General features: G+C 37.8%; 1 protein-coding gene across 9 annotated transcripts in view; it reads right to left on the bottom strand.

The window, feature by feature from the left end:
• LOC127626650 (actin-binding LIM protein 2-like) overlaps positions 1-19,917 on the bottom strand; it is an 88,218-nt gene that overhangs the window by 58,633 nt on the left and 9,668 nt on the right. Inside the window, exons 1-2 of one of the 9 annotated variants that reach the window (XR_007968481.1) lie at positions 18,465-18,760; positions 7,371-7,526 (exon numbers count right to left, since the gene is read on the bottom strand). Coding sequence is in view for 1 of the 9 variants with exons in the window: in XM_052102625.1 (XP_051958585.1) it covers positions 7,371-7,526; positions 18,465-18,480 (172 nt within the window). In the remaining 8 variants the exon portion in view is untranslated. Of the gene's footprint in view, positions 1-7,370; positions 7,527-18,464; positions 18,764-19,917 lie in introns of those variants that run through there. The other 8 variants (XR_007968479.1, XR_007968477.1, XR_007968482.1 and 5 more) reach the window with 8 other exon arrangements.

Genomic DNA, 19,917 nt, shown 5'->3' with positions numbered 1-19,917 from the left:
TTCCTCTGATTAGATTTTAAAAAACCTCCATGACTTATGTGTAATTGTTTTAAAAAATTCCTTCTGTATTATAGAGCACAGGAAACAACATTATACTTCATATATTATTTAATAAAATAGCCAATACCATGTGAGCAAGTCTCTGCACGTGTGTAAGCCAGTGTTTGAAAGTGTGTGCATCACTTGTGTCACAGTTTTAAATATATTCACAGCACGAGTTTCTCAATGTTTCTCCAGTCTGAGAGTTGAGCTGAGGTGCTTTGGCCAGAGCAGAGGGGTGCAGCCCAAGCTGCCTTTCATTAGAGCTGAAAAAACATGAACCATCAAAATCCTCTTTTAAGTTCTGGAAATCACGGTCTGCACACAAATCTGAACCAGATAATTTCAAAATGTTCTCCCAAATGAGGTATCAGGATTCAAGACTCAAGATTCAAGGGGAGGGGGAGGGTGGGGGGCTGGAATACGAGGACATTTTTTTAGGTTACAAACTGGTAATTACACTGTATTTTGCAATAAATGGGGTTTATGAGGACATTTCTGGTGTCCCAATAATTCAAATCACTTAAAAAAACATACTAAATAATGTTTTTTGAAAATGTAAAAATGCAAGAAGGTTTTTGTGAGAGTTAGGTTTAGGGTTAGGGGATAGAATCTATAGTTTGTACAGTATAAAAATAATTTTGTCTATGGAGAGTCCTCATAAGGATAGCCACACCGACATGTGTGTGTGTGTAGATAGTCTGCACATGTGTCAGTATTTAGGCAAACACAGGCAGCTGTGCTGGGGTGTTTTCAGTAGGGTGTAGGTCACACATTTTAGGTGGGCTGAACACACAGACACACACATCCACACATAACATGTGTGTATTTTAAGAGGCCCTTAAATTACTGCTATCTGATATGCAACACTTTATCACTATTCATTTTGAGCATTTTCTCTTCTATTTATCTCATGCAAAATTCAATTCCAATAACAGAAATGGAACAAGTGTGAATTTAGATTTTTTTTTTTTAATGCTATGTTTTTAATATGTTTCCTTTAGAAAATCCTGGCAAATATAGCAGAAGGCCTGCATTTACTACATATATTTGTATTTATTAATATGCATATTTTGAATAAATGTTATATTAGAATGTTTTGAGCATACACTCACATGTTTGGAAAGAGCATTGGGCGTGCTTAGTCCAGTCTTTATGGAGCAATGAATTCCCCACTGTGCCGAACAGTATCACTACGTTGTCATGGTGTGCATGAAACAAATACAGGCAGTTCTATGATAACTCTATTCCCCTCGTGTCTCTGTCTTCCTCCAGGCTCCAAAACATCTTAGAATGAAGCAATATCAGCCGTTTTTTTTTTTATGTTTTACATAACAAATGAGTTAAGGGGGTGTGACAATGAGTGATGGAAAGACACACACAGACTTCCTATAAAAACACACACACCCCCACATCCACATTACCAGTGTTCCTAGAATGACTCTGTGGCAGGGCAGAGGGCGGGGCCGGGTCGTGATCCTACACACCCGGTCCCGTATTAGGCTAATCAAGCCTCCCGAGAGGGATAAAGGTCGACTGCAGAGGATTGTGCGGGAGAGAGAGAGAGAGATAGTTTACGGGCATGTCCGTCAGTGTGTGTGTTTGTCTTTTAAGTTTATCATTAAACTATTATTTATATTGAAAAGCCGGTTCTCGCCTCCTCCTTTCCATTGACCCTTTACACTGGTGCCGGAAACCCGGGAAGGAGGAGGGATATGCCGTAGTAGAGTTCTCGCCACTACAGTCCACCCAAACGGAGCAGCCGCGGCCATCTGCCGACCGCGAGGGGAGAAGGGGCTCCTAACCGACCACCTGGAGCATTCAGGGCCGCTGCCAGGGGCGGAGGAGTTCCCTACCAGCCGCTGAAATGCGGCGGGGTTTAAGACCGCTGACCGCGAGCGGGTAGGGGCTCACAGCCGACCGCCTGGAGCGGGAGAACCGCTGCCAGGGGCGGGGGAGACCCCTTCTGTTCCCCGAGAACGCGGCGGGGCGTTCCGTCCACCAGGGGCGAAGTGGACGAGGAACAAGCTATGGCGTATTGGAGAACTGGCGAGTAAGTTTTTTTTTTTCCATCTCTCTCTCCTCTCTCTCTCTCACTGCCACTCTGTGTTGGCCTTTTCCCTCTCTTTTAGATTTTACAGTGTTTTTTTGGGGGGTACTACACTGTTACAGGAAGTACCCCCCCAGTTTAATAATTTCTGTTTCCCTCCCTTGTCCCCTCCCTCGTCCAGGTAGATGGGAATGACCTGCCAGCAGACGGGGCTTACAGCACGCCCTCCCCCAGGGAAAGGGGGGGGATGTACGTCATGCTGGGGGCTCCCCAGCCTGAGAGAATGAGGGAGGAATGTGGCAGGGCGGAGGGCGGGGCCGGGTCGTGATCCTACACACCCGGTCCCGTATTAGGCTAATCAAGCCTCCTGAGAGGGATAAAGGTCGACTGCAGAGGATCGTGCGGGAGAGAGAGATAGTTTACGGACATGTCCGTCGTGTGTGTGTTTGTCTTTTGTTTAAGTTTTATATTAAACCATTATCCTCCTCCTTTCCATTGATCCCTTTACAGACTCCTATAAAGAAGCATTACAAAACTAATGAAGCATTTACTTGCAGAATTCATGAGTATGTAAGTGCAAACTTTAAACTGCAACTAAAGCCTTAGGCAGTGAGTGATGGATATTGAGACTCACCACTGACCACTTTTGTCATCTATGCCTGTTGAGATATTTAAGGTGAGTTAACTTAAAGGATGTATATTTTTTGTATATCATTCACCAACACTCTGTGGAGTCACAATAATTACAAATCACATTCACTCTCATAAGGGCTGTCATTAATGGGCAGAAAGGTAGGAACATGATTATAGTAATGACAAGTTTACAGTAAGTCTGATTAATTCAATGTATTTTATGAAAAAATAAAAATTAATTATTTCACAAATCATGCTTTTGGGGGGCCTGGGTAGCTCAGTGGAAAAGACGCTGAATATCACCCCTGGAGGCTGCATGGAGTTAGAATCCAGGGCATGCTTAGTGACTCCAGCCAGGTCTCCTAAGCAACCAAATTGGCCCGGTTGCTAGGGAGGGTAGACTCACATGGGGTAATGTCCTCGTGGTCACTATAATGTGGTTAGTTCTCGGATGCCGCGGTGGATGCCATATTGGGAGAAAAAAAATAAATCAAATTAATTTTATCTGTAAACAGTTTGATCCAGCTGAAAATATACAGTAAAGAGAAAAGACAAGACATTGAGCAGACAAGAAGTTTCACACAGTTTATAAAACATTAACTCACAAGATCGGTACCCGCATGCTGTTTGACTGACAGGCAAATTATATGTGTGTGTGCTTTATGTGCAGGTATGCTCTGAGACTGTCCACAATGGTTCTGGCTTGCACTGCCATAAATTTTCTCATCAATGTTCCATTCCAACGTGATCATCCCTATACACTATTAATACCCTATTTAAAACAACGAAAAATGTTATGGCAAGGTTTTGTCAAACCAACATTATGTTTTGTCTCGACAAACTTTCCAGATATAGATATATAATATATATATATATATATATATATATATATATAAATCAGTACTTTTTTACCACACAAATTTACATATCAAAATCCTATTTTTCCCAACCACCAGAGCCAAGTTATTTTTTGTAATGTATATAGTTTGTGTATCTTAAGATGACACCCTGGGCATGTGTTACGATTCAGACGAAGGCAGATGAGGAGTGGGGATCTAAGAGCAGCTTCTTTAATGAATGAAACAATACAGGGAACAAACAAAACATCCACGTGGGGAAAAAACTAAACACAAACACGAGAAACATCCACGGAGAGCAGGAGAACACAAATCAAAACTAACATAAGAACACAAATCAAATCTAACATATAACTTAACATTTACCAAGATCTATATCCAACAACGATCGATAGAGGAATGAAGAAACAGCAGGGTTTAAATACACAGACATGGTGATGACAAAACGAGGTGAGCACAATAAAACAGTGATGAGGGCCGGGAATCATGACAATTGACAAGTGAAACACGGGGCAGACAACAGGGGATCGTGACAGCATGAGTTTTGCCATGACAATTTCCTCTCCTTGCTCTATAGAAATGTATGACATTACAATTCAGCACCTCAAATGCAATATTATTTTTCTTAATAAATTATCAGGTTTTTATACACCAAACACTACATTGATATTTGAAAACAATTTCAAACGTAAAACCTTTTTTATAGTAAGATCACATTATAATAAAAACCATGAGAAATTTATAAAAACCACAAGATCTATATAATGACAGAGCAAGCTGCATATGTAAAATAAATCACACTTTAAATATACCTATAAAACTTATATGTCCATATTTTAAAGGCTTTTTTTTATTGTGGTGGACATGAATGTATACCACAAAAGCCTGTTGTATCATATTTGTTACACACATTTTCAACACAATTTGTCTATACAACGTTGACATTTTAAGTTAGGGCATTTTCCTCTGCGTCCAGGCAGCTGGGAGCAACTCCTCCGTCCTCCGGTGGATGGCCGCGGCAGCTCCTTTGGGGTGGATGTAGTGGCGAGGACTCTACGATGGTGCATCCCTCCTACTTCCCGGGTTTAGGCACCAACGTAACAAGGTTAAGGTTGGGAAAGGAGGAGGTGGGAACTGGCTGAACATTCAAAATAATATTTAATTAAACAAAAAGACACAAAACATAAACGCATACATTGCAGCTGCATATGGCTCTCTCTCTCCCGAACTGACGCATCTCGCCACACTTATCCCTCTCCTCGGCTGATTAGCCTGATCGGCAAGGTGTACGTAGTTACAGATATTTGTTTTTAAAGTAAATGGGCCATGAGACCTTGCAGTCCTGGGCACTGGCCCCATTGGCCCGGTCCGTAATTCACCTATGCTAGTATTTTGTTAATCTCATTCGACATAGAGCCGTAGACGTTGTATTTGGACGTTGCTATATGCAACACATAATTTAAATTAATTTAAACTGACTGATCTCAGTTTAGAATAATCTGTGCTGTCAGTAAAGGGTTAAATTTGAAGTATGGCATCTTGTAACCAAACAACATGGTGCCAACCACGGCCGAGTTTGTCTTTGGGAGAAACGGCCAAATACAACGTCTACGGCTCTATGTCGAATGAGATTAACAAAATACTTAATACAAAAAACAAAAGTTTTTACATTTAAACCTGTTTGAGTCAAAAGATTACAGTCTCTAGTTTCATCCGATATGCCATTTTTTATATTTGAGTGATTTATCTTGAAATGCCATGTTGCAAAACACAATGTACACTAATGTGTGCTTTCGCAAATGTTTCTATAGAAATCCTATATTTACTGAGTATTACCACATTGAGAACCAACGAGTTCATCCAAAAGCCAAAAAGTTGTTTTCAGAGGCTTTATATGCAGTTAGGGTGAATAGTAGGTGCATTTTGAACTGTTCTGAGACCAGTGCAGACAGACAGCATACTGGAGGTTAAGGCATTCACTAAATAGGGAGCAAGGGAGCATCCTATAGCTCTCTATGCAGCTAAGTGCATCCACTCCTAAAATCCAACCAAAGGTTCAGTTTCAGGCTGCAGATGATGTTTGGACCACTCAACATGTTTGACAGACATGGAAAAATGGTAATCAGTACTTAGATTCAGAATTTATAATGTATAATTGCATTTTAACATGGTTGGCAGTGCTTGGATGATGCTGGCCATTACTTTAAATCAGAATAATTATGCTAATGTCTGATATAATATCTGTAGCACCTCAACAGCTTTAATAACCAACACTCCTGGAAACATAATAAAAAAAATAAAAATGTACTTTCTACAGCTCTGGACTTTTTTTGTTGTTGTTTATTAGGTGCTTCTAGTTACAAATTAAAAATGGAGATGTAAAATGCACTCAGCAGACACGCTCAGGTTTCAAGTATTATTATCATGCAGGAAGACCAGTAATTTAGGCAGTTTTATGTTACACTTCATTACTTTTTCAATTTCTGAATATTTACTTGAGTATCAATTCAACTTAATCAAATTAGTTAGTATTTTGTTGTGGTATCAAAATTGGTATTGAGAATGGACATTATAACTGAAATATAACTAGATTAATCAGAACTGAATCAAATTGAATCATAATCAAATTAAATTGAAATCGTTATCAAATCGAATTAAGAGTTTGTTCATCGGAATCATATTGAATCAGGAAATCTGTATCCATTCCCAACCCCACTAGGAGCAATAAAACAATTCTAACTATGGCCCTGGTTCTTACATGCAATTGCAAATATCCAACACATTAACAAGAGTTATTATAATTAATCGCAATTATTTGTATGACAAATAATCACCAGCCAAAATGTCATAAATGTGATGTCACAATACTTAATCTAAATGCTTTTTAAATAATATGTTAAACTTGTGATTTACTTCCAGGCAGGCCCAGTGCTTAAATTCATGGTGCCCAGAACAAAATGCTATGTTCCGGGCTCCATGAAGTCGCAATATGAAGGCTATACCATAACAGACTTAAGTGGGCCCCCCTCGGCACAGAGCCCAGGACAGCGTTGCATTCTGTTTTAATGCAATTAGCTTTAACAAGCCTGCATTCAGTCCATAATCCTTCATGAATATCTTAAAATGAGACACTTATTTAAGACAATAAGATTTAAGAGTGGGCGGATATCATAAAAAAAAAGCAGCAACTGTAATTTGACTAGTGGGGTGTAGTAATCACTGACTGACGCACTGAGGTAAGAATAAACATGTTAAACACTATTAAGAAGCTTACATTGTCTAAACCCTGAGGTCACCTAGCAACTGCTGTCTGTGTTCACAACATCATCAAGCTGAAAACAGCTGGTGGGAGAAATGGTCTTGCACATACATAAACACACACACATGCACACATACTAACACACATATTCTCACAGACAAAATAGGAGACAGCAGTCACCCCTTTGTGACTGGGTTAAATGTGTCTACCAGGATGAAATCAGATAGCAAACACTGATCAAAAGCACAGTCACCTTAATAAACTTCCTCTTTGCGTTTTTGCACCGCACCCTCCACAACCACTGAGCATGTTTGAGTTTATTAGTGTGACACCAGTGTCATGCATGTGTTTACTGTCCTCGAATCTGACCTTGACATGTTTATTACTTTTGGTTTGTGTTGGCAGGTTCTAACACGTGTACATTCAAAATTCCTTTGGTGTAAAAGCTATTATACTGTATAACTTTCAGCAAACTGCCACACAATACGGTATGAATATAGATGAATGGACTGGTACTTGTCTGACGTGTTACCTTTACAAACAAAGCACTTAATGTGGAAGTGTTTGTTCTGCACCCGGAGCACCTCGCCTTTGCAGGGCTTGCCACAGTTTTGACATGGGATGGGGCCACTCTGCCGCTGTCCCTTCTGTTGTTCATGGGGACTGTGAACAGCCTGCTGGTGAAACGCTGTGGAGATAAAGAAAACGAGTTAAAAAATCTGATTTGGATACAAATACAAGCACCAAATAATCCACACAGAGAACAAATACTGTATCTTCACCAAAGTATGGAACCAAATATTCAAGTTTGGGGCTAAAAGTACAGTAACTAAAGCTGCGGTCACACTAGGCTTTGAGCATGCGAAATTGCTTCGGACTGTGCCATGAAGGATATGATGTCATGCTCTAGGGCATCTTTTTGACAAATAGTATTATAATAAAAAAATATAATATACCATCTATGCCACTTTCCTGCACCAATTAAGGAAAATCAAGCCAAGAGATGAATCTGCGACATTTCAATCTTCTATTCTTGTCATAGGTCAAAGTTCACCAAACTTGAAATATGGTATTACAGCAGAATGTGAAGTGTCTCTGCACGACCTTGCATTGCTGGTCTCCCGCATTAGGATTAGCAGGTTTGGTTTGTAATGGAATACATGTAACACCGTTACATATTCAGAATACAAAATTGAAGTAACTGTATCCAGCCCTCCTTATGTTTTCAATCACCTGTATTCAGAATACAGTTACTTTATACAATTTTGTTAGAATACTTTTAGAATACTTCTCTCATAATGAACACAAATTAAGGCAAAAATTAAAATCTTGTCATTCAAGTGAGGAACTTGATTATTTTTTCTGAATAGTGTTTGCACAGATGTGCGCTGCACACTTGTCCTCTCAAAAATACAAGGTTGTATAATGTCAAGTCATGTATAATAATTCTGAGAATGAATTTCTGGCAATTGCACCCGAGAGTTGTAGTTTTAATCATCAACCTGTCAGCAGTGCACCAGAATCAGTACAGCCATATTTTTACACAAATACTGTATTTGAGTGCATGATACATTGTTTCCTGTGATTGTGATTGCTGCATAAGCACATATATTTAACATATCATACGAAGTGATTCACAAAAAATGTCTAAAATTGACAGTTAAAATCAAAGAAGTAAAAGAATTAAAAGACCGTAATAAAAAAATAAATACAAAGAATAAATTAACCTAAATATAGAAGCAATCCTAGTTCTAATCATTCATATACTACATAGTGTCACAGGACCTCACTATGTTGCATGTTACATTTTTGCAAGTGGCATCCAGTTATCATCAAATATCAAATATATCAAATATGGTTCATTTCCATTTCATAATACATTTTGAGTCAACATTTTTCATCTTTGTCAGTCCTATCAAATAATAGGTTAAGATGAAAATTAAAATACAACATTATTTAAAAACATTACAAATGCCGTTCTGAACATTCACAAACAACCCTGCTTGGTAGGTATAATGTCACAGCTAGTGGCGTTTGGGTCTTGGAGGTACACACAGCATTTTTCTTGTTGGAAAGTGGATGAGATATTGTAGCCTTCTGTTTGCCTTCTGCCTTCCATAAAAAAAAACATCAGCGTCCAATTATTTCTCGATATTTTCTGGGATTTTGCCGATAACGATAAACAGACGATATTTTGTATCCTTCAAAAAAAAATTTGTATAAGACTTATATTGTACTAGTTCCCATTTACAACATATTATTAGCATAATATGATAATATTGATTGTTGATATTATTAATTGAATCAATATATTGAAGGAAAAGAGGTCTTTAATATTTAAAACTGAAGCATTCAAGAACAATACAAAACACTGCTCTGCTGTAAGGTGAACTGTGTAGCATACAAGCAAGAAGTAAAAATATGACATTGTAATAAAAGTCACCAAATGCAAATTCTTTCAAACACAGCACAAGAAAAAAAACAAAATGTATTGCATTTGTAAACAAATTACACCCTTCTGTAAAATTTAGCATAAAATCCCAGGCAGTGTTTCTTGGGTCTAAAGTCTTCAAAAGTTGTTGAAAACCATCTCTCTCAACCGCTTGAACTGGCACCATGTCTTTTGCGATGTAATTGATGACAGCGTTTGTTATATCTTGCCATCTGTTGTGTTTTTTGCTTTTACCCTGTCAGCTGCAGACGTGTTGTGTTCAGTTGACTCGCAAAGCTTTTCATATTCGTCATATTCAGTGCGGTGTGTAGTTCGAAGGTGGTGAAACAGGTTGGTCGTCGAACTGCTTTTGACTGTAACCGATTTTCGGCACAGTTTGCAGATTGTCATCTTTTGACTAGCCTCTGACCTTTCAAAACCAAACCACCTCCATGCTATTGATGACGACCCACATCTAGCGATTAAATCTAGCGTGGGTTGCGAGGTTGTTGGTGTTTGATGATCTTCTCCTCTATTTGCTCATTTTTTACTGCTGTCATACACACCGCAATCTAACGTGCAACATCAAGATCTGAATGTGAAAGTATATACTACTTTGCTGCAGCACACAAGAGTTCATGGACACATAATACGGCTTTTTGATTGGTTTTGGAAAATGAGTAACATACTCCATAATGTGATTTCGCATACTGTTAAAACAACAATTGCGATATTATCGTAGACGATATATATCGCACACCCCTAGTGTCCAACTCCACTTCTAATTTAAATAAATCAAGGTAGTGCTAAGTTCATGAAATTTGCTGACAAATGGTCTGTTTAGACTCACTTAGAATGGAATTGAATGGAGTGCAAAGTTTAGTGTGATTGCATCTTAACACGTTACCTTTAATAAGTAAAAATCCATAATTACTTTTATTTAGGAGTAGCGCAATAACGTAACATTCCCCAGCACTCAGTCTAAAGTTGCCTACATCATGATGTCATCATAGGATTGCATGCTATGAATTCTTACATTATAACACCTGAGAATATAATCTAAACCTACTGTCTACTGTAAGATACCATAAAAAAGGAGAAACCAGCTTTTTTAGACAATTATGTGTGGATTGGAAGCAAACAAAAATAAATATAATCAGATCATTAAAATATTACAATGTGAACTTTCCCCCTTTACTACCTGAGAATAATCACTGTTCACACGATCATCACAGGAAAAGTGAGGATGGGTTCACCATAGCCGTCACACTTACTCCATTACAAAGGTGTGCAAACACTTACAATACAGTCCAAGACACAGCTACAGAAAGACCTTCAACCTCTTGTTTTAAAAGGGTGTGTAGAAAAACTGGTTTCTGTTGGACATTCAATTCCATTCTGTAGTGGGATTTTCACAGGTGTTCACTTTGTAAATAATCTCAGGGATAACTTGCTAAAGAGAAATGTGTTTTTGCTTGTTATCAGAGGCCAGGAACATGTTTTTGGGCCTAGTTTGTTAAGAAGTTTCTGGGAGCAGCTCACTCATTGACTTGTTTAAGCCTTTGACTCAAAGTAGATAAAAGTACTTTGGGAGGAATCTACAGCTGTGACTGTGTGTGTGTGTGAGTGAGTGTGTGTGTGTGTGTGTGTGTGTGTGTGTGTGTGTGTGTGTGTGTGTGTGTGTGTGTGTGTGTGTGTGTGTGTGTGTTTGATTGAATGTGCCACGTCACGGGGAAAGAATTTCCATGTGCCAATGCGTACAGGTCACACAGTATCAGGCTTATTAAATGATAAGTTCAGTGGCCCTAAAAAGTACACTTAAAGAGATAGTTCACCCAAAAATTTTAATTATGACATCATTTACTAAACCTAATGTTGTTCCAAATGCGTATGACATTATTTTTTACATGGAACACAAAAGGAGACGTTAGGCAGAAAGACCTCACTCACCGTTCACTTTCATTGTATGGAAAAAAAGATCTAGTAAAAGTGAATGGTGACTGAGACTAACATAACATCTTCATTTGTGCTCCACACAAAAAAGAAAGTCAAACGGATTAGGAACAGCATGAGTTTTCATTATTGGATGAACTAGCACTTTGTCACACTTAAAAATTCATGATTTTTTTAGCGCATGGTCAGTTCCTCTCAAGTTCACACAGGTGTTCACACAGGTGTCAGATTTACTTCACCTGTACCATTCATCCACCATTTAAAGGAATATTCTGGGTTCAATACAAGTTAAGCTCAATCGACAGCATTTGTGGCATAATATTGATTACCAAAAAAATTCATTTTGACTTGTCCCTCTTTTTCTTTAAAAAAGCAAAAATCTGGATTACAGATGAGGCACTAACAAATGGAAGTGAATGGGGCCAATCCGTAAATATTAAACCCTCCAAAAATCACTTCCATACTAAGTGCCTGACTGTAACTTCGATTTCTGTTTTTTAAAGAAATGGAGGGATGAGTAGAAATCATTTTTATTTCTAATATGGTAATCAGTATTGTGCCACAAATACTGTCGATTGAGTTTATGTATTGAATCAGGAATATTCGTTTAACATTTATACATGATGTAAATGTGCTGTTTCCAGTAAAGGATAGAATGCTTAAGAGGCGATCAACCCTCATAAAGAGGACAATGCACTTTACAAGCGCAAGCTACTATATGTGAGAAACAAAGACCCATGGTGACAAGAAGAATAACCTTTATCTTACTTGACCAGTATGAAGTTGCTATGACTCTAATTGTGTACAATAAATCTACATTTATGCTATGGTGTACAAAAGAGGGTTGTGGGGCTAGCCGTGACAAGACTTCCATAAAATAACAAACCATATTATGATAAAAGAGAGAAAAAGAATTAATGAACTTATGTCAAGCATTTATGTAATTGTATAGGCCTAACCAACTTATCTGCTAAGAACTTGTTAAGTTAAATATAGGGTGGCTCACTGAAGTTCTTGTAAACTATAGTATGTGAAAGAAATACATGTTTTCCACGCCACTGATTCCTTTTAACCTGAGCCAAAGGTCTGTGGTTAGCAAATGGAAGAATAAAGGACAAAGCTGTGCTGAAGTGGTAAGATTCCTGTCACCGCCATTTCCCAATCTTTGCATACAATGATCTGCATGCTTCAGATTCTCACATCATATATTATCAAAACCACTGTAAGCTTGAACAACTAAAGGTCATCGTAAGGGAGTAGTTTGTTACACATGTTCCTACACAGACACCTACCATTTCTCCAGCTTGCTCGGTTGTAGAGACAGAGCCATCCAACTTTAAGTAGGTTTTCCATAAATAGAGCCTGTACTCAACCCGTGGGGATTCCATCATTCCCTGCTAAATTCTGCTAAAGGTCCATGAGCATGGCTGACAAGACTGTATTTGAGGGTCTCAGATTTCCACTGCAGAATCCCTCTGCCACTCACCTCACCAAAGTCACTTGCCATTCGCCTTCCACAATTGCATAAAAGGTTTTTTTTGGATAAGACTGTCAAATAGGAATCCTAATAAATGCCCATTACTTTTGCTTTGTAGCATAAATCAATATAGAAACATGCTGCTATCCATCCAAAGATAAAATGCATTAACTGTACACATTTTGTCAAAATTGAGCAATGATCGAATTGGGGTCTTTTTGACTATGTGTCCTGCAACAGACGGTTTGGCTCAACTAAGCCAAGTGTGAACTTTTGATCATTCACATTTAACTGGGATTTGAAGCCATTTTTCTCAGTTTCAAGGTCAGCGTAGTTATTTTATTTAGCCTCTGTAGGGCAGTATTAGCAGTATTAGGGGGTCTGATATATGTTATATCAGACCCCCAGCCTCTCAAAAATCACACTCTGCATACGTAGGCTGTTTGATGTAACCTATTAACCACATAGGGAGGTGCGCATTTGCACATTTATCTCCTGTTCACTACACCTTCAGTTCATTCACTCCCACTGAAGCGTACCGGTTATGAATGCATGTGAAGTTACGTCTGGCATTTGACCTCAATGTGACCTAATATTCACATGGATACATTCTGATGATTCATTTGCAAAATGACACCCAAAAAAGGTTCAAGGCAATTCAAGATGACAAGAGCCAGTGAGCAGTATCCAGAGAGCAAGAAAGACAGAAAATATATAAAAAGGAATTGATAGTTGTCAAAGAATGCAACAAAAGGTTTGAGACAAACCTCTTTATGATTCTTTCATATCCAGCAAGAAATAATAATTTTAAGAAGCATTGACAATGGCTTCAGAACTGCACCAAAATACCGAGAAAAGCATGTATAATAATGCAGCTGATTTCCTTACGCCGTTTAAGGGATTACGAGAAAAAAGTTTAACATACATGGGTTTCCCCCGGAAATCCAAGTAGGTATAGCTGCAGGTCGGAGATGTCCAAATAGGGGCGGAATCTCAGAAAGAAGGTGGGGTTACTCCACAAGGGTGCTAGGTTACTCCAAAAAGGGCTTGCTTCACCTCCAAAAGGGGAGTTACTTCCACACACGGTTAGGATTAGGGAAAGGGTTGGTTATGTGGCCTTTTTGGAGCTCAGCCTGCAGTTATATCCTTCTTGGAAAACATGGCTTATGTGGCCATGTAAACACATTAGTGGCGTTGTTACTGGTTTTTGAAGAGTGCGCATGTGCGTGAACAGACCTAATAACAGACGTCATAGGATGGATCCTTACAAGTCATCAAAGTGAATAAAGTGAATGTAAATAAATTCAACATTTCTGGGAGTACAGTGGGAAAAGCAAATACACTATAAATTATACCCATTCATACACACCAATGTAAGATTTCGACGGTACCTCACGTTCGCATATATGTGCTAGTACATATGGGGAATCCCAGAGTTTTAGGCAGGAGGGAAACCCCACTATTGCAGTGTAATTCCACTGAAATAGAAAGTTGAGGAAACAAACACAGAAACAACTCTGAAACATCTAGAAATAAAGTGAAGCAACGGGGAATACAAATACTGAAGTCTTCCTCAAATGCCATGTTTGTTATTACAGAAGCGCCATGTGGAAATTACGTTGCTATAAATAACTGCTTTCTGACCGTGTATATATACACGAGAGTAAAGAGTACACTCCAAATACAGCACATGTAAACGGGAACGCTACTTTCTTGCAATAAGTCGCTTTCTGTTTCATGTAAATGAAGTTGTGCAGTTGCAGACTATATTTCAAAACTACTGTCAGTAATTATCTTTATTTAAAGGGTTCATGACATACTCTTTCTTTATAATTTTATTATCTTCTCTGAGATCCACTTAGAATGTTAGTAAAAAAATGTTGCACCAAACTGTCATATTTTATTCATATTTAATAATTTTACACCCAGTCTCTGGCTCTCTGTCTGAAACACTCGGTTTTAAACTGCTTGGACTTTTAAGACTTCATTGTAAACATCCACTGTTGTGATTGGCTAACATCATGCAGCCCTTCCAATACAAGACTATTTGAAATGCAATCTGAAGAAAATGAGACAACTCCACACAACATTAAAACTACATGTCAGGGTTAACACATAACACATACATCCAACACATTTCATCTGAATGTATGAAAGTGTTCACTCAAGCACAGCATAAACTATCAAACAGTCATGATATATGAAATATTCATGAATTAATTTGGTTACTTACATTTATTCATCCAATAGTCCAATTTTAACAGCCCCATCTTTCAATAAGAGTTCATTTGCAAGCTTGAATCATATTGTGACTGTTTCACAAGCTATTCACACTGAAATCTTCTGAATACACAAACATAATTTAATCCATGTTAATGTTAGGTGCTTCAACCAGTTTCAATGGGCCAAAGCAAAGACACTGGTCTTCACATCTCACAGTTTCCCGGTTTGTTCACACACAGAAGGGCATGTGTTTCTCCCCGTCAGTGGCTGCAGCAAAATGAGAAGCTTTTAAAACGTGACGCACATCGCCTGAAATGCTTCAAAGCAATCTAAGACATCCATCGAGTGCATGCTTACAAAAGACCAGCCATTAAAAATAGCACAGATGGGTCCAAAATTTTTCCAGGATGCCTTTCAAACAGCATAACAGCGCAGCTAAATGAAACACAATGGGGGATCCTTTTATAAGTTATAACTTGACATTGCGTCTTTTAAAAGTGGCATGAGATGTATGATAACAGTCATTCTCAGTCTAGTGCACGTTTATATAGAAAAACATTTAAATCTAGACAGTCACATTAAAGTGTCCTGTGTAAGTCCACTTTGGATGAATCTCCCATGACAGGCCCATCTCTTTCCTTTTCACCTGTGTGACTGACTGAGCACCAAGTGGCGGGGCCAAGGGTGCAACGATGGAAATATAGGCATTGCATATGCAAATGTATTTGGTCCTTGTGAAGTCACAATTCCACGAATTCCAAACGAGCTGTTTTTGCAGCTTGCTTTAAATAAATGCTCTTTTTCTATTATAGAGGAAGTTTTTAGTTCTAAAACTTACAGTTTGATTTATAGTACAATGACCTATTATATATCAAAAGGTCAAGGAACATTTTATTCCTTATGTCATGATTCCTTTAAATGTCTACAATGTCACCATTTGTGGCATCTGTACAGCCTATTTCTGTTAGTTCCTGAGATAAACTTTCAAATGATTGAGTAAAAGCAAGTAGCTCGTCCATTATCTACACGCTGGTGAGGAAAAAAAACTGCTAAATGAAAAGATGTTGGTGTGAAAGCCCCAACAGATATTTCACAAGATGCTTAAATCTACAGAAGAAACTTAACGTGCTCATTCGTCCACTAGGCATGCAACTGTGTGTGTAAGTGAGGATGATCCTCGGACATGGCAGGGTGATTAAAGGATTTTAAAACAAATTACACAGTTATAAGCCCTGAGTGCCCATTTTGAAGAAACCAGAGATAATTTCTGCAGCTTTCTGCCTGGGAGGATGAGAATAGGAACCACAGGGACACAGTAATGGATTTAAAGCACTCAATCTAAGTCACTCTTAGTGGAAGTGAAAAGGCAAAATAAACAGCCAACAGGATTATATTTGTGCGCTTATATTTATTGATCTCCCAAATTCGCACTTTGAAGGACAATGTGAAACTACATTACCTCAGCATGTTCAATAGCACCTCTGAGGCGCCATTAGATTTCGTACAGAAGAAATCCAACTTTAGAAATCCATTCATTTCAGTTCAAATCTGCTTATGGTCAGAAAACCATGTCATATTGCATTTATCCCTTTTGGTTTTATTTTTAGATCTGTTGTCCTACATTAGAGAACAGGCGGGGCAGAAGCAAAGAGTTTGTTTACTGTCACAGTGGTCAGTGCTAGTGGCATTTCTACAGCTGCTGATAGTTTTCCAACAGTTATATTATGACTTGGATGCATTGTTGTTGAGGATGTGTGACAGTAAGCCCTTCCAACAACATCTCAGAGAGTCAGGTGCCAGTGCGTTCTTTCAGTCCCAGTGCATGTACATGTTCACACATATATTTTCACTATTGACAGGCCAATATATTGGCCAGGCCAATTAATCAGCCAATATTTGGTGATTTCGAGATTATCAGCAGATAACCATGCCCACTTGGCCAATTAAAAGCATCCCTTTTGTCACTTAAAAAGTCTTCCAACAGCCTTATTAAGGGATATTTCACTCCAAAATGATTTTTTACATAGTTTACTCACAGTCATGCCATCCCTGATGTGTATGACTTTCTTTCTTCTGCTGAATACAAACTCCACTATTTTGAAGATCTAAAAGGACATAAAAGCATTATAAAAGTAATCTGTATGACTCCAGTGGTTAAATGGATGAGAAACAGATCAATATTTAAGTCAGTTTTTATTATTAATCTTCACTTTCTCTTCCACTTCCACATTCTTCTTCTTTTGTTTTAGGCGATTCACATTTGCTTTGCATATCGCCACCTACTGGACAGGAAGGAGAATTTATAGCTAAAAAGGACTTAAATATCGATCTGTTTCTCACCCACACCTATAATATAATTTCTGAAGATTTTGGATTTAACCACTGGAGTCGTATGTATTACATTTATGCTGCCTTTATATGCTTTTTGAAGCTTCAAAATCCTGGTACCCATTAACTTGCATTGTGAGGACCAAAAGAGTGGAAATATTCTTAAAATCTTTGTTTGTGTTCTGAAAAAGAAAGAAAGTCATACACATACATCTGGTATGGCATGAGGGTGAGAAAATTATGAGAGAATTTTCCTTTTTGGGTGAACTATCCCTTATTATTAAATATTGTATAAAAATGTCATCAAATACTGTATATATTGGCATTATACTGGCCATAGTTATCAATATCGGTATCTGCCTTAAACCCACATCAAGTGACCAGTCTCAACACCTATTCAGGTGATGTAATCACCAACGTTTGCATGCTACAAATCTAACTGCATGCTGAACTCATTCAAAAGTAATTATCTGCCTGCTCACTTTTGGACATTCAGACGTCATTGCAGGCTAAACATGCCAATCAAACAAAGCCTGCCTGTATTGTTCTTTTCATCTCACATTACTAGACATACAAACCTTAAACAATAATCAAGGTCTCTTAAATGATCAGCAAGCATCTACCCCCCCTCTATTTTCTCACTCTCTTTTCACACACACACACACATACATAGGCACAAATATCTAGACTACTGTCCAAGGAGGCCAGACTGCATATGAGCTCCTGGAGACCAACAGTGAGTAAGTCCTTTTGCCAGAATTACGATTATTCTGGGTGGGTTGTTGTTGTTCTTATTATTTTAATAGACAACCTTTAAAATAAAGTTTGTTGATGAGCCTCATCTAACAAAAAGCTTTACAAACACTTTACAAGCATCATATTTTGCAATCTGATAATAAAAATCATTTTACAATTATGAAGTAAAAAAAAAAAATACATCTCAAACTGATGTACAAGAACTTCAACTGATGCACAGAACGCTCCTGATAATTATCTGTCCGAATATTAACTCTAAATGACTATGCCATTGTGATTATGATGACTGCAAAGGCTATATTAGAATATACATTCATAGAACCATAATACATTTATGATATTACACAAAAATACACATCTAATATCAATGACACAGTCAAAGGTACCCATTGACAAAACAGCAGTTCAAACACCCATCCGAAAAAATCATGATAACAGAGAGTCAAAGTACAACATACCTTTTTCTTCAGGCATCGTCTTGCGTAATCAATGTCAGATATGTTTCGTAAATATCAACCAGTGAGAATATCGACTGCTGTTTAAATAAATATCCGACAGTATATCATAGCACAACGATCTGATGCATTTTCAGGTCCTCTCGCTAGGAACGACGGAGAAATGTGGAGCAGAGGTGCAGCTCGTGTCACAGCTATACTACAGGAATGAACGGCAGGTCATATGATTCCGCCTCATCGCCTGACAGAGCGCACCGACGGGCTATTACAGCAATCCATTATAAATAGAAGCTTCACGATCAAAAACATGACACCCCTTTCCAAATATCTGAGGGCGTTCACCGCATTTTCTCTGTGTGAGGTACTCAGCAGGACTATTACTGCGCCCGGTTGGGATTCGGACATCTGAAAACACATGATAATAATGGTGACACTTTACAATAAGGTTCCATTTGTTAATGCATTTAAATAACAATGAACTATATATATATATATATATATATATATATATATATATATATATATATATATATATATATATATATATATATATATATATATATATTAATACAGCATTTATCTTTGTTAATGTCAGTTAATACAAATACAATTGATCATTGTTAATTCATGTTAGTTTTTAACTAGTGCAATTCATAGTGCATTAACTAATGTTAACAAATACAACTTTTCATTTAAAAAAACGTATTACTATATTTAGAAATGAACATCAACCCAAGATTAATTCATTGTAAAATTATTGTTCATTGTTAGTTCATGTTAACTAATGGAACCTTATTGTAAAGTGTTAACCGGAATAACATATCAAACAAACAGTATAGATTTACTGAGATTGGCCTAACTGAATGAATGAGGACAGGAAGTAGATGTCTATGCTACTTTAATAAACCTGTATATTTATCAACAGATATTTTTCATTTATGTGTGTCAGATTGCAAACTGTTGGAAACACAAGTCTCACATTACAGTAAGGCTAATTAATTCAGTAAGCCCTACCCAGGAAATTTTGCATAAAAGCAGACAAAATGCCAAAAGTTTGGTTAAACAAGTTTAAATCATTCAAAACATTTACATTTCATCAGTGTTCAGTGTATCGGACTTGCACTGGCATATAAATGATGAACACAACAACACAAGCGATTTATCCATTGGAGATAAGAAGAAAAGACACAAAAGTTCAAAAAGTTAAACAAAATTGCTTAGAAAAATGAATGTGCAGTGACATAGTGAAACTGCAAAGAAAATTGAGCAAACTTAGTCTTGGATAAGCACGTTCTACACATCCTGACTCTGATTGAAGCCTCTGTTCTGTGTTTTCCTGACGTGGCTTGGAGAGGTCAGTTGCTCAAATCTTTTTCACTTAAAAGACCCCTAACTCTAGCTCTGGCTATTTAAAGAGATAGTTCTCCCAAAAATGAAAATTCTCCCATTATTTACT

The sequence above is a fragment of the Xyrauchen texanus genome, chromosome 33 (assembly GCF_025860055.1).
Source record: "Xyrauchen texanus isolate HMW12.3.18 chromosome 33, RBS_HiC_50CHRs, whole genome shotgun sequence".
Taxonomy (NCBI): domain Eukaryota; kingdom Metazoa; phylum Chordata; class Actinopteri; order Cypriniformes; family Catostomidae; genus Xyrauchen; species Xyrauchen texanus.
The sequence above is the reverse complement of the archived record's forward strand: the minus strand, read 5'-3'. Positions and strand labels throughout refer to the sequence as shown.